We start from the raw sequence: 17,306 nt of genomic DNA on the forward strand, positions 1-17,306 counted from the left end.
GATATTGTAGGGAAATTGTTTGCAAACTCTAGCTATATTATTGATTTGTGTAACGCTAATGTCTGCTCAAACGATGCATTTCTACCTATGATTCCTACAAGGGATGTCAGTTTTTGGTTAGTTTCTCTTGGCAGAACTCCTCTCATTGACCCTCATTAACTGGTTAGTAGCCTAACTGTTAACTGGGAAGGGACCAGTGTGATCTAGTTTTGGACGGTCAGGTCAGACTGTAAACAGTAGAGTTTGGTAGAAGACTATCTATTGAGTGGAAATGGTTCGGATATAAATATGTTGTTTGGTCACCATATTGGATATAAATATGTATATATAAATATGTTGGATATAAATATGTTGTCTGGTCACCATATTGTTTTCACAGACTGGCTTTTTGGGGGATATTTTGAGAAACCTACTTCAGGTATGTAAGAGTCAAATGATATATAGGTCCAAAATCGGCAAACTTATCCTTTAAAAGGTGCTCTACGAATAACGGTGGATAACATCTTTGATTTTAAATGTTATGGTCATTTTCAAGGGGTCAAAGCTCAAAATGACAAAATCAGCTCTAATCTGACATCTGACAATGTTAATCTGTCTATTTTAACATTGGATCTTGTGCAGTTTATAGTTTGTTCTCTAGAATTGAACTGAATTTGCATCATAAAGATTAATGTCAGGTAAAAAAGGTAAGTTCCACAAATAAAAAGGTGGGTAAAACTGAGTTTAGGTGGGTTTACCCTCCACTACATCCCTGGATACAGCATTAGATTTTCAATTAGTAAAAATGGACAGGCCAGTCAGTATAAATATCACAATTTGTGATTTATTACCAAGGGGTTTAATATACATGTAATATGAATATTCATACAAGAGCTATTTATTCATGTACAAATTACAAATACATCAGCTGTTTTCTCCACTCTTCTGTTTAAATGTACAAAAGTTTTTCTCCCACCGCTGTCCCATAGCAGCTTTGCAACCTGGCAAGACTTTGCAGTAAAATGCAGATAAAAGAGAAAGTATGAAAAATAAACATGAAGCAACACTTCATTTCATTCATCCGAAGACACAAAAACAAATACAGCATCTAAAGGAATAACTGAAGGGAGGGGAATATGACTGCTCCACAGGGCAGGCAAGGAAGACGGGAAGAAAGAAAAGGAAAGAAAGAAAGAAAGAAAGAACGCAAGAAAGAAAGAAAGAAAGACAGAAACAAAGAAAGAAACAAAGACAGATCTAAAAGAAAAACTAAGAAAAATAAAACCTGCCATTGTCCAATGTCCCAGACACAGAGAAGTAGTTTCATGTTTGCATTTTTATCATCATTACAAAACAAAACAAAACAAAAAAGCCCCCAAAAGCTTATTCCAAAGACTTTACATTAACAACTTTGCTTTAGTACAGTAAAATGTGCATACTGCATGTTTTGGTGAAGCCGCGGCGCAGAAAACAAGCTTCCATTAACGGCAGACAGAGGGATGGCGACGGAGGAAGAGAGGGAACAGAGAGCTGGCCTCTTCACAGAATTAAATATCCACACTCATTTTGACTGGGTAGAAAATAAAACTCGATCCCCCAGTAAGAGTCCATAGGGTTTGTCGTTTGCGTTGCGGGAGCGAAAACGACCCGCCCCTTTTTAACGCGCATAAAACTCCTTTTAAAACAAAAAAATAAAAGAAATAAACTTACAAAAGGAACAGACAAAAACATACATTTTATACAATGCTGCGTTTCTCTTCCCCACATAGGCACCACATAGTAGATTAAGTTGAATCTTCATCTCAAGTAAATTACTTTTTTGTTCGTTTCATTTAGTGTGTATTTTATACAGTGCAGATTATATGGGCTTGGATTAAATAAGAGTGTGTGTGTGTGTGTGTGTGTGTGTGTGTGTGTGTGTATGTATGTATGTGTGTGTGTGTTCTTGTATTTCTATACTTTTAAGGACCAAATGTCCTCATAAGGCTATAATGACATTTTGGTCGGTCCCCACTTCTTTAAAGGGTTAGTTTAGGATAAGGATTTGGGTTTAGGATTAAGATTAGAATTAGGACTAGGTTAGGGTAAAATAAGGGTTAAGGTTAAAGTTAGTTCAGGATTAGGATTCAGGTTTAGGTTTAAGATTAGAATTAGGACTAGGTTAGGGTAAAATAAGGGTTACGTTTAAAGTTAGTTTAGGGTTAGGATTTGGATTTTGGATTAAGATTAGAATTAGGACTAGGTTTGGCTAGCATACGGGTTAAGGTTAAAGTAAAGGTTAGTTTAGGATTAGGACTTGGGTTTAGGGTTAAAGTTAGAATTAGGGTTAAATTCAGAATAAGGGTTAATGTTAGGCATGTAGTGGTGAGGGTAGTTAGGGTTTGGGATTAGGGAATGAATGTGGTCAGTGGAAGGTCCTCACAAGTATAGCAATACAAATTTGTGTGTGTGAGTGTGTGTTTAGTGTTTCTTGTCTCCCCCTAGTGTCCGTCCACGCTCACTGCGTGTGTTGCTGACGCTGTGTGTCTCTCCACCGCCACACAGTAGTTGGGTTTTTCGGAGGTGGTGAAGCCCGGCAGACACACACACTGGTAGGAGCCCTGGGTGTTGATGCACTTGGCGTTTTTACACAGCGACATCCGACTGTTGAGCTCCGAACACTCATTCACATCTGGAGGCAGAGGAAGAAAGAGCAATAGTTAAATAATATAATATAATATAATATAATATAATATAATATAATATAATAATTGGTTAGGGTAAAATAAGGGTAACAGTTAAAGTTAGTTCAGGATTAGGATTCAGGTTTAGGGTTAAGATTAGAATTAGGAATAGGCTAGGGTAAAATAAGGGTTACGGTTAAAGTTATAATATAATATAATATAATATAATATAAAATAATATAATATAATATAATATAATATAATATAATATAATATAATACAATATAATATAATATAATATAATATAATATAATATAATATAATATAATGCATAGAGGGTCATTTATGCTGGATGCTTTTTTAAATTTTAATGTTATTGTAATGGTTTTCACTGTTTTCAATTCATTTATTTTAATCAATGCATTTTATGTAAAGCACTTTGAGTTACATTCTATGTAAGAATGGTGCTATATAAATAAATAAACTTAAACTATAATATAATATAATATAATATATGGAAAAACATTTTTAATTTATTGTATTACTGACTACATTTATATAATTTATATATAATAAAATTTCATTTTATGTAATGTCTTTTTCATTTTTACACTCTGTAAAGCGTTTTGTAAAGTTAGTTTTTTCTGTCTTTTTTATTGGTCTTTATTTATACAGACTGTAAATGGAGCCTATAATATATTTCATTATTTACTGAACTTTTATGTAATATGTATGTTTATATACGTATATGCATATATGATATGCCTGTATTTTCATATATTGGTCAGACTTTCTCTACTTTTTTTTCTGTCTACATAACATTTTGTTCTATGTTTCTGTTTCTGTTTTGTGTTATTTTTGTCTAATAAAAGGCTTGTTTTTGAAAAGATGCTATACAAATAAAGTTTATAAAAACACACATTACTGGTGTGATGCGAGACGTGATTCTCTGTGTTAACACTATTTATGTGATGCATTACCTTTGTTTTAGGGGAAAAAACTGAGGTAAAACATTGTTATTTATCGCCTGATCCTCCCATACAAAATTTGAGACAACACAAAATCACACAAATCACAACACAAAATCACATAAAAATGACAGCCTATCAACACACTTTTCATAATTCTGTGGGTGAAAATTTCCAAGTAATCAATCATTTATTGTGCCTTATTTTTTTGTTTTTTGTTTCACTGATGAGTGCCATAAACATTTTCAGAGGTCAAGTGCACATTTATCCATGTACATAACCTACATATACACACACTACACCCTCATAAAGTGCATCATTGTGCAGTTCAGTGCTTGCGTGAATAAAAGGAAAGGATATCTTAACTCTTCAGATGCCATGCACTGAGGACCTTGACCTACTAGTGGAGACCAAAACATAATAATTGGACAAACCAAAACAAAACGGTTCCCTGGATAAGAGCACCCTCAATAACGCCAAATCGCACTCTTCAACTAACAGCCACTGCATCACTCCACTCCAGCATCATTTCACAAGCTGTAGTTGATGCTGAGAGGCCTGTTGAGTTGAGGCTGCTCGCGTTTCCCACGGCAACCGAACTGTCAGCCGAGGCCAGTTAAAGGTCCAGTCTGTGGTGTTTTGTTAGTGAAGAGCTTAGTGGCAGCGCTCACCTTGAAGCTACATAAATGTCTATTATTTGTATTCTATATTATTACTATATTATGCTTGTGGAACCTTTTTCACTAGCTAGTAGGAGATTCATTTCTAGTTCCCCCTATTTCCTAATAAGGTAAGTCGTGTCATTTTACAACATTAGATTGTTTGATTTCGGTTTTGCATATTCTTTGTTGGACTTATTCATTGTAAGTGGGTTTAATCATCATTACAGTTAAAAATTCTACTTTATTCTATTCTATTTATTTGTATCTAGTATAGCAGTTGTAGTGTAGTGTATAGTAGTTGTATAGTATATAGTAGTTGTAATTGTATAGTTTATAGTAGTTGTAGTGTAGTTTTTGTGTATATATATATATATATTTTGTAATTCCGTGTTCTGACTTTTTACCTACCTCATTGTGTGTGTTTTTCATCATTTATGTGAATTGCTGCTGCAACACTGTAATTTCCCTTTGGGGATAAATAAAGTACTCTATCTACCTATCTATCTATCTATCGATTTTATTTGCCATTATAATATTTTCAATCGGCAAGATGCTCACGGTTGGCAAGCATGTGGCTAAGCTAGTTTTCACTTTTTTTCTGGAGTTTTGTTAGACAGCATAGTAGAGATTGACAGGGAGAGAGAGAGAGAGAGAGAGAGAGAGAGAGAGAGAGAGAGAGAGAGATAGAGAGAGAGAGAGCGAGTGAGAGAGAGAGAGACAGAGAGAGAGAGAGAGAGAGCGAGCGAGAGAGAGAGAGACAGAGAGAGAGAGAGAGAGAGAGAGAGGATAACGATAACTATACAGCATTTACCACTGAATCCCTAAGCAACATGTTTCACAGATACAGACAAGCTCTTTCACTTTCAAGAACAGTGGAAATGGATTGTATAATAACTGTAATAATAACAACTAATAATAATAATAACTGTGGTCCTGACATGGCATTAACACTGCCAGGATTAGGGCTTCCTTTCCCACTGGGCACTTATATTACCAAACTGTATGTACTTGTGGTTCTGTTGGGCACATATTTCTTCTTCCTCTTCTTCTTCTGCTTTAAAATGATCTTTACCTCAGTCCCAGAACAATCAATTTTGGTGACTATGTTTAAAATCTGCCCCAAAACAAATCACACAGATCGGGCAGATGGTGGCGCTATAACAAGCAACTTCAATCAAGTTGTTTTTCTCTTGGATTCCTCGGCTCAACACAAATCCATTAGCACATAGTGGTTTTCATTTCAGCCTGGACAGTTTTCCACCATTTTGAAATTTTATGCAAAACCTTTTTTGGGGGGTATTTCTCTCGCAAAGTTGAGTCAATCTTTTGCACGCAGCATATGTGGACATCCTATATTATACTAATACACAAAATTATGATACTCCTAACCATTTGGAAAACAACAAATTGGACGGCAAAGATGCACAAACAAAAATTACATGAGGCGTAATTCCTAAATGCTTGATGCTAAAGCAATCATTATTCATACTTTAAATAATAATGCATGTGATGTGGTTTAGTAATACACTGCTTCTAATCTAATTTCTTGAATTATCAAATGGGGAGAGTGAAAACTACTTTATCTAGTGATTATAAACTTTTCATTTCATTCTGCTGGAGACCTACAAAGACTTCCATTGACAACCTCTAGCCCAGTGGTTCTCAACGTGGGGTCCGGGGACACCCAGGGGTCCTTGAGGGGGTTGCAGGGGCAAACTGATGAATTGTTAAACTTCACCATTATTTAATTTACAAGAAGTTAACACAATTAAAGAATGTAGAAGAATGACTGTTTTGGTCATAGTTTCACTGTTATCTCTCTACCTACAATACAGATAGTCATGGAATTCTGGACAAAATCATATGTAACAAATATATTGTTGAGAGAGAAAATCTTATCATATGGGGGTCCATGGCCCCATGTACTAAATTAGGGGGCCTTGATATGGAAAAGGTTGAGAAGCACTGCTCTAGTCTATGGTATAGCTCTTCTCTTCTTCATCGGTTATTTTTCTGTTTTTTTACAAGCCTCGTTTTTTAACAAGCCTGTTTCACATTAGATTGTCTTGCTTGGGTTCGGACTATTTCGAGCTGCTCTCTTACCAATGCAGGCCATGCGGGACATGTCCAGGGTGTATCCGTCGAAGCAGTCGCAGGTGTAACCCTCCTGCACCCGAACGCACCGGCCGTTCTCACAGCCGTTCAGTATCCCGCACTCTTCTGCTCGCAAACCCTCAAAGGCCTCGTACGGGTCTGCGGGACAAAAAAAATAATCTGCTACATTATCTGAGACATTAATGTAGTTACCATAAACAAACCAGACCATCGCTGAGAAGATTAGTAGCCTCTGTTGGCTTCTCCACTGCGTTTTACGTTGTGGCCACTGGGTCGGATTTGCTGGGAAATCTGCCGGACTGCTTTACTGCAGAAAGGGAGATTGCTTTATGGCACAAAACATGAAGAGGGTGCTGCTTTTTCACCGCAAACGCAGCTAAAGCTTTCAGAGTTTCTGGCAACGGCAGATGGTGCAAGGAGTGAAAGACTGATGGGAAAAACTTCCAACATGTTTATCCTCTTCAGTAAAGACAAAGATGCCAGGGAGGGGTTACAAGTAGCAATGGGGTTTATTGGAAATGTCTTCATTTGGAGAAATGCTAGCACTAACAATACCACTGGTGTGAGATAGAGGCTACCAAATGTCTCCAACACGGTCTTATTTGTTTACAGTAATTATACCATGGTATCACAATTAACGTGACATTGATGTTTAGAAACTCTTCATGTAGCACCTTTAATGAATACAATATTTTAAAAAGTAAACCTTTTCCTATCATAAAATAACCACTTACCTGCATTCAAAATTTGGATACAGTGCAAACACAGATACTTCTCAATCCTGTGCCATCATGACCCAACAGTCTGCAGAACAAGATTTATGCTGGCACAATTGTGGCAATCGAGGTTCATTACTCCACCAGCTTTGGGACTGTCCAGCTGTTAAAACACTCTGGTTAGAAGTAATATACCTAATGTCAGAGTTTTTTTTTAAGTTAATTTCGCTGTATGTCCCATAGCATGCCTGCTGGGCATAAAACCAGACAATAGTGTTGGAGTTAATGTTGACTGGCTCTGGACATTGGGTTGCTTGTCTACTAAAAGACTAATTATTTTAAACTGGAAGAAACGTAAGCCAGCCTGCTTCTCTAGGGATTTGTGGCTGGAGGAATACCTGGACTTGCTGAATATGGAACGGGCAGCCTGCCTGTTAAAAGACTTTGATACGGGCCTGGAGGACCACTGGGACACTGTCTGCAAGTTCCTTGTTTGACCATATAGTAAATAGCCCTAGCAATTAAATCTTGTTAAGTAACACAACCCTTCTTTCCCTTCTCCTCTCATTTGTTTTCTCCTCTTGCTTCGTGTGGCCTGTAGTAAAACCTTTGCTTATTCTCTGAGCAATTTCTATTTCTCAGGTACCTGCCTCCACTTGAGAAGGCTTGTATAAAGAATGTATAAGAAAGAAAAACCTGTCGAATGCTGTTGCGGGCTCTGGGTGTCACTGATGAACACACCTTCAACTAATCAGTGAAATCAGCTGGTTCGGTTGGAATGAAAACCTGCAGCCTCCTGGGCCTCGGTGGCACATGGTTGAGAAGCACTGCTTTACCTCAAGTCAGCTGCATGTAATGTAGTTACTTGAATAGTCACAAGATGGCAGCAAAGCACTGTCACTAGTATGCAAGTCAACTGGCATCATGTGGGAATCTGAACCTGCTCCCTGTGTCTTATCCCTTTCTGAAGAACACTCTGAAGCCTGTCCACTGGCCACCATGGAGGTACATACTGACATGCTCATCATCTCCAGTGTGAGAATCCAAAACTGTCCGACCAAATCTACATTTGGAAAGGAAGTGAGAACTTTACGTTGGAACCAATTGAGAGGTGGCCAGTACTAAGACAGTTTTGCTAGTACAGCGCATGTGTATGATCTTTTGATTGTGTTTTTAATGTTTTATGTTGTTCTTTAGTCATTACATCAAGGACCACAATGGAAATACCTGTTTTAAGTAAGACTTTATTGTAGTTTCCTCTGGAGTTAAACATATATGTTTTTTTTTTGTTTTTTTTTTATTAATCTTGTAGTTTTAGGTTTCAAATCTAATAATCTGCAAGCTTCAAAATCCATCAATGGTAGAAGAACCTTATAGTGTGGGCTGACACTCTTTGAACACTATTTCCCACATCGATGAGTTTGAGCATCTATGGAACAACCGCATCTGTGGGGGTTTTTCACATAAAATTTCTGACAGATTTTTCAGAATTTTTTTACTTCTGTAGTGGTAAAACTTGACAGAGTTGTCATTGTAGCTCGCTAAATAAGTATCTTTCAAATCACCTCTTAAGACTCATTTTTATATGCATTTATGTATGCTGATTGATTGCTTTTTATCTTTATGTTTTTTATTCTCATTCCATTTGATGTATTTTCTTTCTTTTTGTCTTTTAACCTGTTTTCTTTTGAATGTGTTTCCTATTTTTATGTCCACCTTGTTTCTTTTTGTTTCTGCTTGTGGATAAGTGCTATATAAATAAAGTCTGTTATATTCATTATTGGGGAATAATATAGTAATATTGAGACCCTACCATCCAATACATGTAAGTAGTAATTTGGCCGCCTGGTGAAATGCCCCAGACAAAGAGCAGGGTAAACTCTGTGTGTACTCCTAACCACACTTCTTTCAAGGCCTACACTCTTTGTAGAGTGTTAACAAAAGATACACAGGTTTCTATTCCGGCTCTCGGGTTTCAGCGCTACATAACACACAAATACTCACTCTCCTCGTCCTCATAAGGCGGGAAGTCCGGGCCGACTTCATATTCGTGGACCGGGCCGGCGACCAGGGCATCGCGGCCGTACGGGCGGCCGCCACCCATAGGCAGGTTACACATGGAGGCATAGTCCTCTGGGAAAAGAGCCAGAAAAGGAAGAAAGGATGTATAAATCATAATGATTGAATAACACAATGCACATTGTCACTTCTCTGTGAGTTTTTGATACGGTGGACAGCTAGCAAATCTAATTATTCTAACAGAAGTATTCGAATAATAGAAACTAGAATTTATAACTTCCTCCTCTCCTCTCCTCTCCTCTCTTCCTCTCCTCTCCTTGTCTCCTCTCCTCTCTCCTCTCCTCTCCTTGTCTCCTCTCTCCTCTCCTTGTCTCCTCTCCTCTCATCTCCCCTCCCCTCTCCTCCTCTCCTCTCCTCTCTCCTCTCCTTGTCTCCTCTCCTCTCCCCTCTCCTCTCCTTGTCTCCTCTCCTCTCCTCTCCTCTCCTCTCTCCTCTCCTCTCCCCTCTCCTCTCCTCATCTCCTCTCCTCTCCTCCTCTCCTTGCCTCCTCTTGTCTCTCCTCCTCTCCTCTCCTTGTCTCCTCTCCCCTCTCCTCTCCTCTCCTCCTCTCCTCTCCCCTCTCCTCCTCTCCTTGTCTCCTCTCCTCTCCTCCATGGTGGGACACACAAACATACAAACACACAAACCGCTCTCCAATATAGTAGTGGGATGTAACAATCTACTACTACTACTTAAACTCGACAAGACCACATTTGAACTACTTCACACTGCCTACACAAGCACACAAATACTCAGAAATCTTCAGAAATGTAGCTTTTCTACTTTATATTCTATTTTCCTTTGCTATATCCTACTATTATTTGCTGCTGCAACGGTGCAATTTCCCCACGGGGCTCATTAAAGTTTCATCTGATCTTAGAACGGGAGGAGGAGAACAAGAGAAAGACAGAACAGCATGTTAATTATTCCTATTACTAGCAAATGCAATTGCTGGTAATATCAAGGGGAGACGGGGAGGGGAGGAGACGGGCGGAGGAAGATTAAAGAGGGAGGGGAAGATAGTGAAAGACCTTGAAATAGACAGAGATAATCGTCTTCTCGTGGAGGAAAAAAAGAGATATCGCCGCGGCAAAGTACACAGCCGCGATTTGTCTTCTTAAAATACTTCAATAAAGACCATGAATGTCACACAAAAGCCATAAATAGCTTTGAAAAATTAGCGCGGGCCTCCTCCGCTGCGGTTTAATATGCAGCCAGCACCAATACAAATGTCAATAGTTTCCAGGGAGATTGAAAGTAATTACGCTGCCATCATCGCCGCAGCTTAGCAAACAGGGGGATTTGAGGAAGTGAATACTCAGGTTGCGGTACTGGCTTAGCAACCTGCTTCCCCTCTAAAGGCAGATTTTGGTATGCACACACACACACACATACACACTGTCCATTGGCAACTGTAGTGCGAGCCTGACGTCCCACTTTAATCTGATACACCTGCACTCCCAAACCCACTGGCCTACTTCATCAGGAATGTGTGTGAATGAGTGTGTGTGTGTGTGTGTGTGTGTTGGGAAAGGGATATAGAGTGAGCCAGGTTATAACAATGTAAGACCAACAATATCCTAAAGAAGCAGTACCTTGTCCTGTAAGATCTGACCCAACCTCTAAGATTACAGCATGAATGTACATAAGCTTACAATGGAGAGCCAGCAGTTAGACACATGTACCATAGCTGTAACATTGGCTTTACATAGACTTACAATAGAGACCCAGGAGTTAGACACATGTAGTGTAGCTGTATGTAGTGTAGCTGTATGTTAGCTTTAGACTTACAATGGAGACCCAGGAGTTAGACACATGTAGTGTAGCTGTATGTAGTGTAGCTGTATGTTAGCTTTACATAGACTTACAATGGAGACCCAGGAGTTAGACACATGTAGCATACCTATATGTTAGCTTTACATAGACTTACAATGGAGACCTAGGAGTTAGACACATGTAGTGTAGCTGTATGTTAGCTTTACATAGACTTACAATGGAGACCCAGGAGTTAGACACACATAGCGCAGCTATAATATTGGTGTTATGTTTTTCATTTAGGTATAGTGTAGCCTTCACATAGAGTTGGCTTACAGTGCAAATGACAGCTGCGCTACATCTACACTACACTAGAGTTATTACGTACATGTTCATGCATTTACATGTTCGATGACATCACCCCTCTGATATCTATCTCCTTAGAAATTTCTGACATTTGCACATGTAAATCCCTGCCTTGAAAAATAGCCTAACCCCAGCCTAAATAATAGAATTGTCAGATACACTCAAGGATGATTCACCTAGCTTAAGACCCAAAGGAAAGTTTTCAGTGTCCAAATTTATAATTTATCCGTATTTATAAGTAAGATATTAGCCGTGAGCGCAGTGGCCTTTCGATCGTTTTATTTCGGTAATTTCTTTGGTGCCAGGTGATGTCACAACAGGTGGTGACATCATCTGACACCAGAGGTGGAAAGTGACTAAGTACATTTACTCGAATACTGTACTTAAGTACAATTTTGAGGTACTTGTACTTTACTTGAGTATTACCATTTTATGCTACTTTATACTTCTACTCCACTACATTTCAGAGGGAAATATTGTACTTTTTACTCCACTACCTTTATTTGATAAGTTACTAATTACTTTGCAGATTCAGATTATTAATACAAAATATAATCAACTAGTAAATTGTGATGTATTATTATTGATTACTGTAAGCTACCCAGCAGTATAAGTAGTGGAAATCAGCCCCACCTTTTCCAGCTGCAACATTAAAGTGATGCTTATACATTAATGCATCAATAATTATAATCCAATAATATAATATAATATATACTGTATTATTCTGAAATGGGCCATTCTGCATAATGAGTACTTTTACTTTTGTTGCTTTAAGTACATTTTGATGCTAATACTTATGTGCTTTTACTTCAGTAACATTTTGAATGCAGGACTTTTACTTGTAACGGAGTATTTTTATACTGTGGTATTTCTACTTTTACTTAAAAGATCTGAGTACTTCTTCCACCACTGTCTGGCACCAAAGATCAGCCAATAGCAGATGGCAATTTCAATAGCAGGCTTTTTACCATTAGATGTCAGGCTTTACACAGATTTGGTTTAAAGCAGTGTGTGGTGTGTACCAGTATTGAAAGCAGTGTTGTGGTGTGTCCCAGTGTTTAAAGCAGTGTTGTGGTGTGTCCCAGTGTTTAAAGCAGTGTGTGTGTGTGTGTTGCATGGTGTGTACCGGTGTTTCTGGGTGGACACAGGGCACAGTCCATGCCCCAGGCCTCTCCATACAGACAGCAGCACTCTGTGTACGTGGTCTTCCTGTTGTTGGGACCCAGCGGCCGAGTGCAGGTCGTGCTGTCTGTCACCGTCTGCCAGCAGATACCCTGGTAGTCTGTCTGCTCTGCCTCGCGGTGGTCTGCACATACACACACACACACACACACACACACACACACACACACACACACAGATACATACAGAGTTCCACATCATCAGCTCTGTTTTCATCCAAGTGTCAGGCGAATTTTATGCAAACCTTTGAAATGTCACAAAATAAAAATGTAGATTAAGTGCATTCCCCTCAACTGGATTGAAGTGAATAAATTGAATCAAGACTTCATTAGTATTGATTGGTACTGATTAGTATTGGGCAAGTCATAATTCTTTACTTTTAACTAATGTTGACCACATTTCATACTTTCATCCAAAACAGAGAAATGCACTTGGCAACATTCAAATTTACACACATTAAAAACAACACATACAGTATGATATTCTAATGCAGTGGTTCTCAACGTGGGGTCCGGGGACCACCAGGGGGCCTTGAGGGGGTTCCAGGGGGTCCCCAGGAAATTGATGAATTATTAAACTTCATCGTTATTTAATTTACAAGAAGTTAACACAATTAGAGAATGCAGAAGAATGACTGTTTTTATCATAGTTTCACTGTCAGATTTGGGTCAGACAAAATCGCATCAAATGGGGGTCTGTGGCCCTTATGTGGACTGAATTAGGGTCCTTGACATGAAAAAGGTTGAGAATCACTGTTCTAATGTACCATACAACCATGATGGGGACTTACACACCTTAGAACACATATGAAATTTCTGGAGGTGATGGCAGACAGACATTTTACAGGCAACATTTCATGAAACACTCCTTGCACACCTTAAGATTCTTGTGACTGGTTCAGAGGAAAAACGACAAGAACAAGAAGTCCTGCACACTTTCACTTGCAATCTTTCTATTTAAAGGTTACAACGTTTTGGTGTTCAGACCTTCATCAGGTAGAACTGAGTTTTTCCAGGGTTTTAACCTTTAAATAAAAATATTGCAAGCGAGTTGACAGACAACATTCCAGAAAGTCCAAAGCCGCTGAACTGTTGTCCAACGAGTTTGAACTATTCGTCCGGCCGATCACGTCAGGCCTGGGTAATTATTTATTAAATGCGTTTCCACTGCCACTAGTCACATGATCACCAAAAAACGTTCTGCTTCAAGTCACTGTTTCCATCCACTGTTTATAATTCAATACATAATTATTCGTAAAAAATGGACGGAGAACCAGAACTAGACTCTGATAAGACTAAAAACTCTATCCAGCTGTATGAATGCATTATAGAGTAGTGGTTCTCAACGTGGGGTCTGGGGACCACCAGGGGTCCTTGAGGGCATCCCAGGGGGTCCCCGGCGAATTGATGAATCGTTGAACTTCATTATTTAATTTACAAGAACAATTATAGAATGTAGGAGACTGACTATTTTGCTCATAGTTTCACTGTTATCTCTCTCCCTACAATACAGATAGTCATGGAGTTCTGGACAAAATCATATCTAACAATAAAAATATTCTCAGATTTGGGTCCAAGGGACAAAATCGCATCAAATGGGGGTCCGTGGCCCTAATGTGGACTAAATTAGGGGTCCTTGGTATGAAAAAGGTTGAGAACCACTGGTATAGAGGCAGTGTTAGGGGTCTTCCATATTCACTACCACAGTGAGGGCTATTTTTGAAAGATACAGAAACTGGAGCCAGCCATTGCTATAAATGTATGCGCTCTCACTGCTGTAAGACATTTCGGATTCTGTAAATGTCCATAGAAAGTGGCTTATGTGTTTTTCCATCTAAATCTACCCAGCTCTTTTTCGGGTGTAAAGTTGATAAAGGTTCTCGTCTTACCGGCCACCTCGGGGGGAAAGACACAGCGGTTGCTCTCGGGGTCCAGCACCATGGGGTGTGTACAGAAACACATGTATGAGCCATCTGTGTTCAGGCACTCTGCGTCCACACACACCGACTCGTCCAGACACTCGTCGATGTCTGGAGGGAAGAAAGACGAAAAAAAAACCCCACAAAAAACGACAGAACTTGGTCAGAGGACTTTGTGCATCGTGCCAGCTGCACTTAATGATTCTTCACACCCACTCACCAATGCACACACACACACACAGTCATTTAGTGTAAAATTCATTAACCGAGACAATTTAGTTCCCACTCACTCACAAATGCTTGCACACACAAAACCAGTTTTATATTGCTGACAACAGCTCACTTCAGCCGTCACTTTGTCCACCTACTTTAGCTTAAGGAAGGAAATCAGTAAATGTTAAAGTCCTGCAGCCTACATCAAGTAAGTGATCAAATTATAGCTGGACTACAACTGGATCAGCTTAATTCAAGTATCAAATATCACAGAAATATAACCCTGGAATAAAAGCTAGCATTTGCCCCCTTTATTTTCTCTAGGAATATGTATAGAATGGATATATATACACATAGCCAGTGTGCATATTTGATACACATCAACATTGTGGCTATAGCTGCTGAATGGGCTGCATGACTGAAATAGTCATTTGGCCCATGCCCATTTTAAAAATATCCATCTGTTCCTTGATATATAAAAACATTTGCACATATAAAGCACAGAAGCTTCAGGCCAGACCTGGGGTGGTTTTCTTAAATTGTATTATGACTCTTCAGGTCGGGCATAATGGGCCTCAAACCGACAACCACGCCAGCCAAGACCCAAACCTCCACTGGGCTTTGCTCTCCGCCCGGTCCTCTCCTGTCCCGTCACTTTGTTCAATAAAATAGTCCGAACCTGGCATGTTCCTACCACAAAGACCACATGATAAGTAAATAAAGCTAATAACGGAATATAACAATAATGAGGCATCCTGCTTTCAAGTGCTCCAGGTTTCTGCAATATGAATGGTAACACTTTACAATAAGGGTACACTAAGGGTTAGTTAATGCTTATTAAATAAGGGTTAGTTAATGCTTAATAAGGGTTAGCTAATGCTTAATAAGGGTTAGTTAATGCTTAATAAGCCTTAACCAACCCTTAATTAACAGTTAACTAATGTGTAATTTACTAATGGTGTTCATGTTAACTAAGGTATTAATTTATACATTATTTAATAGTCTATAAAGATGACTATTAAATAATGTATAAATTAATAACTTAGTTAACATGAACACCATTAGTAAATGATTACCAGACACATTAGTTGACTGTTAATTAAGGGTTAGTTAATGCTTATTAAGCATTAACTAACCAAGGACCAGCCACTGGCACTGGTACTGGAAAGTGTGCCGCTGGAAGTTAGATGCTAAGTGGTTAGTTGCTAAGTGGTCATTGCTGTGGTGTTTTTATATTTTTGTACCCACCTTTGGTGTCGCAGATTATTAACTTAAGGCCGAAGTAAAATGTAAAACATTGTAAGACTTTTTAAAGACTAACTAAACCCCAAACCCAAATCTGTGGTGAAGCCTGACATCTAATGGTGAAAAGTAGGATACTGAACTGGCCATCTGCTATTGGCTGAACCTTGGTGCCAGGTGATGTCACCACCTGTTGTACTCAATAGAAGGTGACATCACCTGGCACCAAACACCAGCCAATAGCAGATGGCCAGTCCAGTACCCTAATTTTCACTGACTGTCAGTGAAACAGTGAAACTATGATCAGGAAGCTATGTTTGTTAATTTCTTGTAAATGAAATAATACTGAAGTTTAATAATTCACCAATTTGCTGTGGACCCCCTGGAAAACCCTCAAGGACCCCTGGTGGTCCCCGGACCCCACGTTGAGAACCACTGCCCTAAATCACAAAGTGGGGCTGCAACAGAGAAGAGTGTCCCATCCCCTCCATGTCACCACCTGTTGTATTCTATAGAAGGTGACATTACCTGGTACCAAACACCAGCCAATAGCAGATGGCCAGTTCAGTACCCTACCTTTCACCATTAGATGTCAGGCTTCACCACATATTTGGGTTTGGGGTTCAGTTACTCTTTAAGGAACTGTAGACTGGTGCTCAGTATTTTCCGGTCCTCCTACACTGGTCGCCCAGAGCCATGCATGGTGAAATTATTCTAGAAATCCACCAAACTGCCACAGAAACCATTCGGGGTAGCAGCCTGAATCTTATTTTTGCCCGACGGTGGCTTCACAGCTTTGCAGCAACTATGTAGTGCTGGAATTCAAATGTAATAGACTTGTAATAGAACCTTGTGTTTTTCACATCAGAGAATTAAAATATAGTCAACTGGTAATTGGTTGGGCTTTGGTACCAGTGCCAGTGGCTGGTCCTTGATGCCATACGTGGATGTGCTTTCCTCATGGTTCAGACATGCGTCCGCCCTGTGGTTGGTCTCCTGCATTAGCCGCTGTGCTCTCCACCCTGTCCTGTCTAAATAATATGTCGCTAATGTAGCAGAACACCACAAGACTCTGGGCTGAGGCAGGTCCTTAGTGTTGGTCAGGGAGCACAGTGTGATCTATTTAGTCCCAGCTTGATTAGGGTCTAGTGTAAGCTGGTGGGCCTTCCTGTGCCTGGTACATGCTTCACGCAGAAATGGACACAACGGAGTGGCCGTGGTCAAAATGACGCAATTGCGCCCAAAACGACTGGCCGCACTGAAGTCGCGCAAGGCCCTTCACCACCTGGAGCCTATCCCAGCATGCATTGGGTGTACGGCAGGGAGACACCCTGACTAGTCTATGGGTGCATCCCAAGTCTCTTATTTTATATTTCCTCGCTCCTCGATCCTCGCTTGAACCGGAAGTCGTTCTGGTCCGTCATTTTGAAGGTCGTCCCAAAGCTCTTATTTCTGCTCCGAGGAGCGAG

At 39.6% G+C, this 17,306-nt stretch overlaps 1 protein-coding gene across 1 annotated transcript; it reads right to left on the reverse strand.

Annotated features, from left to right (window-relative positions):
• Positions 1-803: 803 nt before the first annotated feature.
• LOC139667504 (latent-transforming growth factor beta-binding protein 1-like) lies at positions 804-15,281 on the reverse strand. The gene is made up of 6 exons (XM_071546983.1): positions 15,275-15,281; positions 14,353-14,493; positions 12,409-12,588; positions 9,108-9,236; positions 6,376-6,525; positions 804-2,650 (listed from the first exon to the last, which is right to left on the reverse strand). Exons 1-6 carry the CDS (start codon positions 15,279-15,281, stop codon positions 2,460-2,462), a joined length of 798 nt encoding a protein of 265 aa, XP_071403084.1. The 3' UTR covers positions 804-2,459.
• Between the last annotated feature and the right edge of the window lie 2,025 nt (positions 15,282-17,306).

This window comes from Centroberyx affinis, unplaced genomic scaffold, assembly GCF_046629955.1.
Source record: "Centroberyx affinis isolate AG114_WGS23_722 - 3 ecotype Tasmania unplaced genomic scaffold, CSIRO-AGI_Caff_v1 ptg005582l_1, whole genome shotgun sequence".
Classification (NCBI taxonomy): Eukaryota; Metazoa; Chordata; class Actinopteri; order Beryciformes; family Berycidae; genus Centroberyx; species Centroberyx affinis.

What these genes read in the sequence shown, in the direction of transcription:
- LOC139667504 (XM_071546983.1), bottom strand. An exon ending in CTTTCCCCCCGAGGTGGCCG is followed by an intron (nt 12,589 to 14,352) that starts GTAAGACGAGAA and finishes GTGTATGTGCAG; the next exon opens with ACCACCGCGAGGCAGAGCAG. An exon ending in GTGTCCACCCAGAAACACCG is followed by an intron (nt 9,237 to 12,408) that starts GTACACACCATG and finishes CTCTTTTCCCAG; the next exon opens with AGGACTATGCCTCCATGTGT.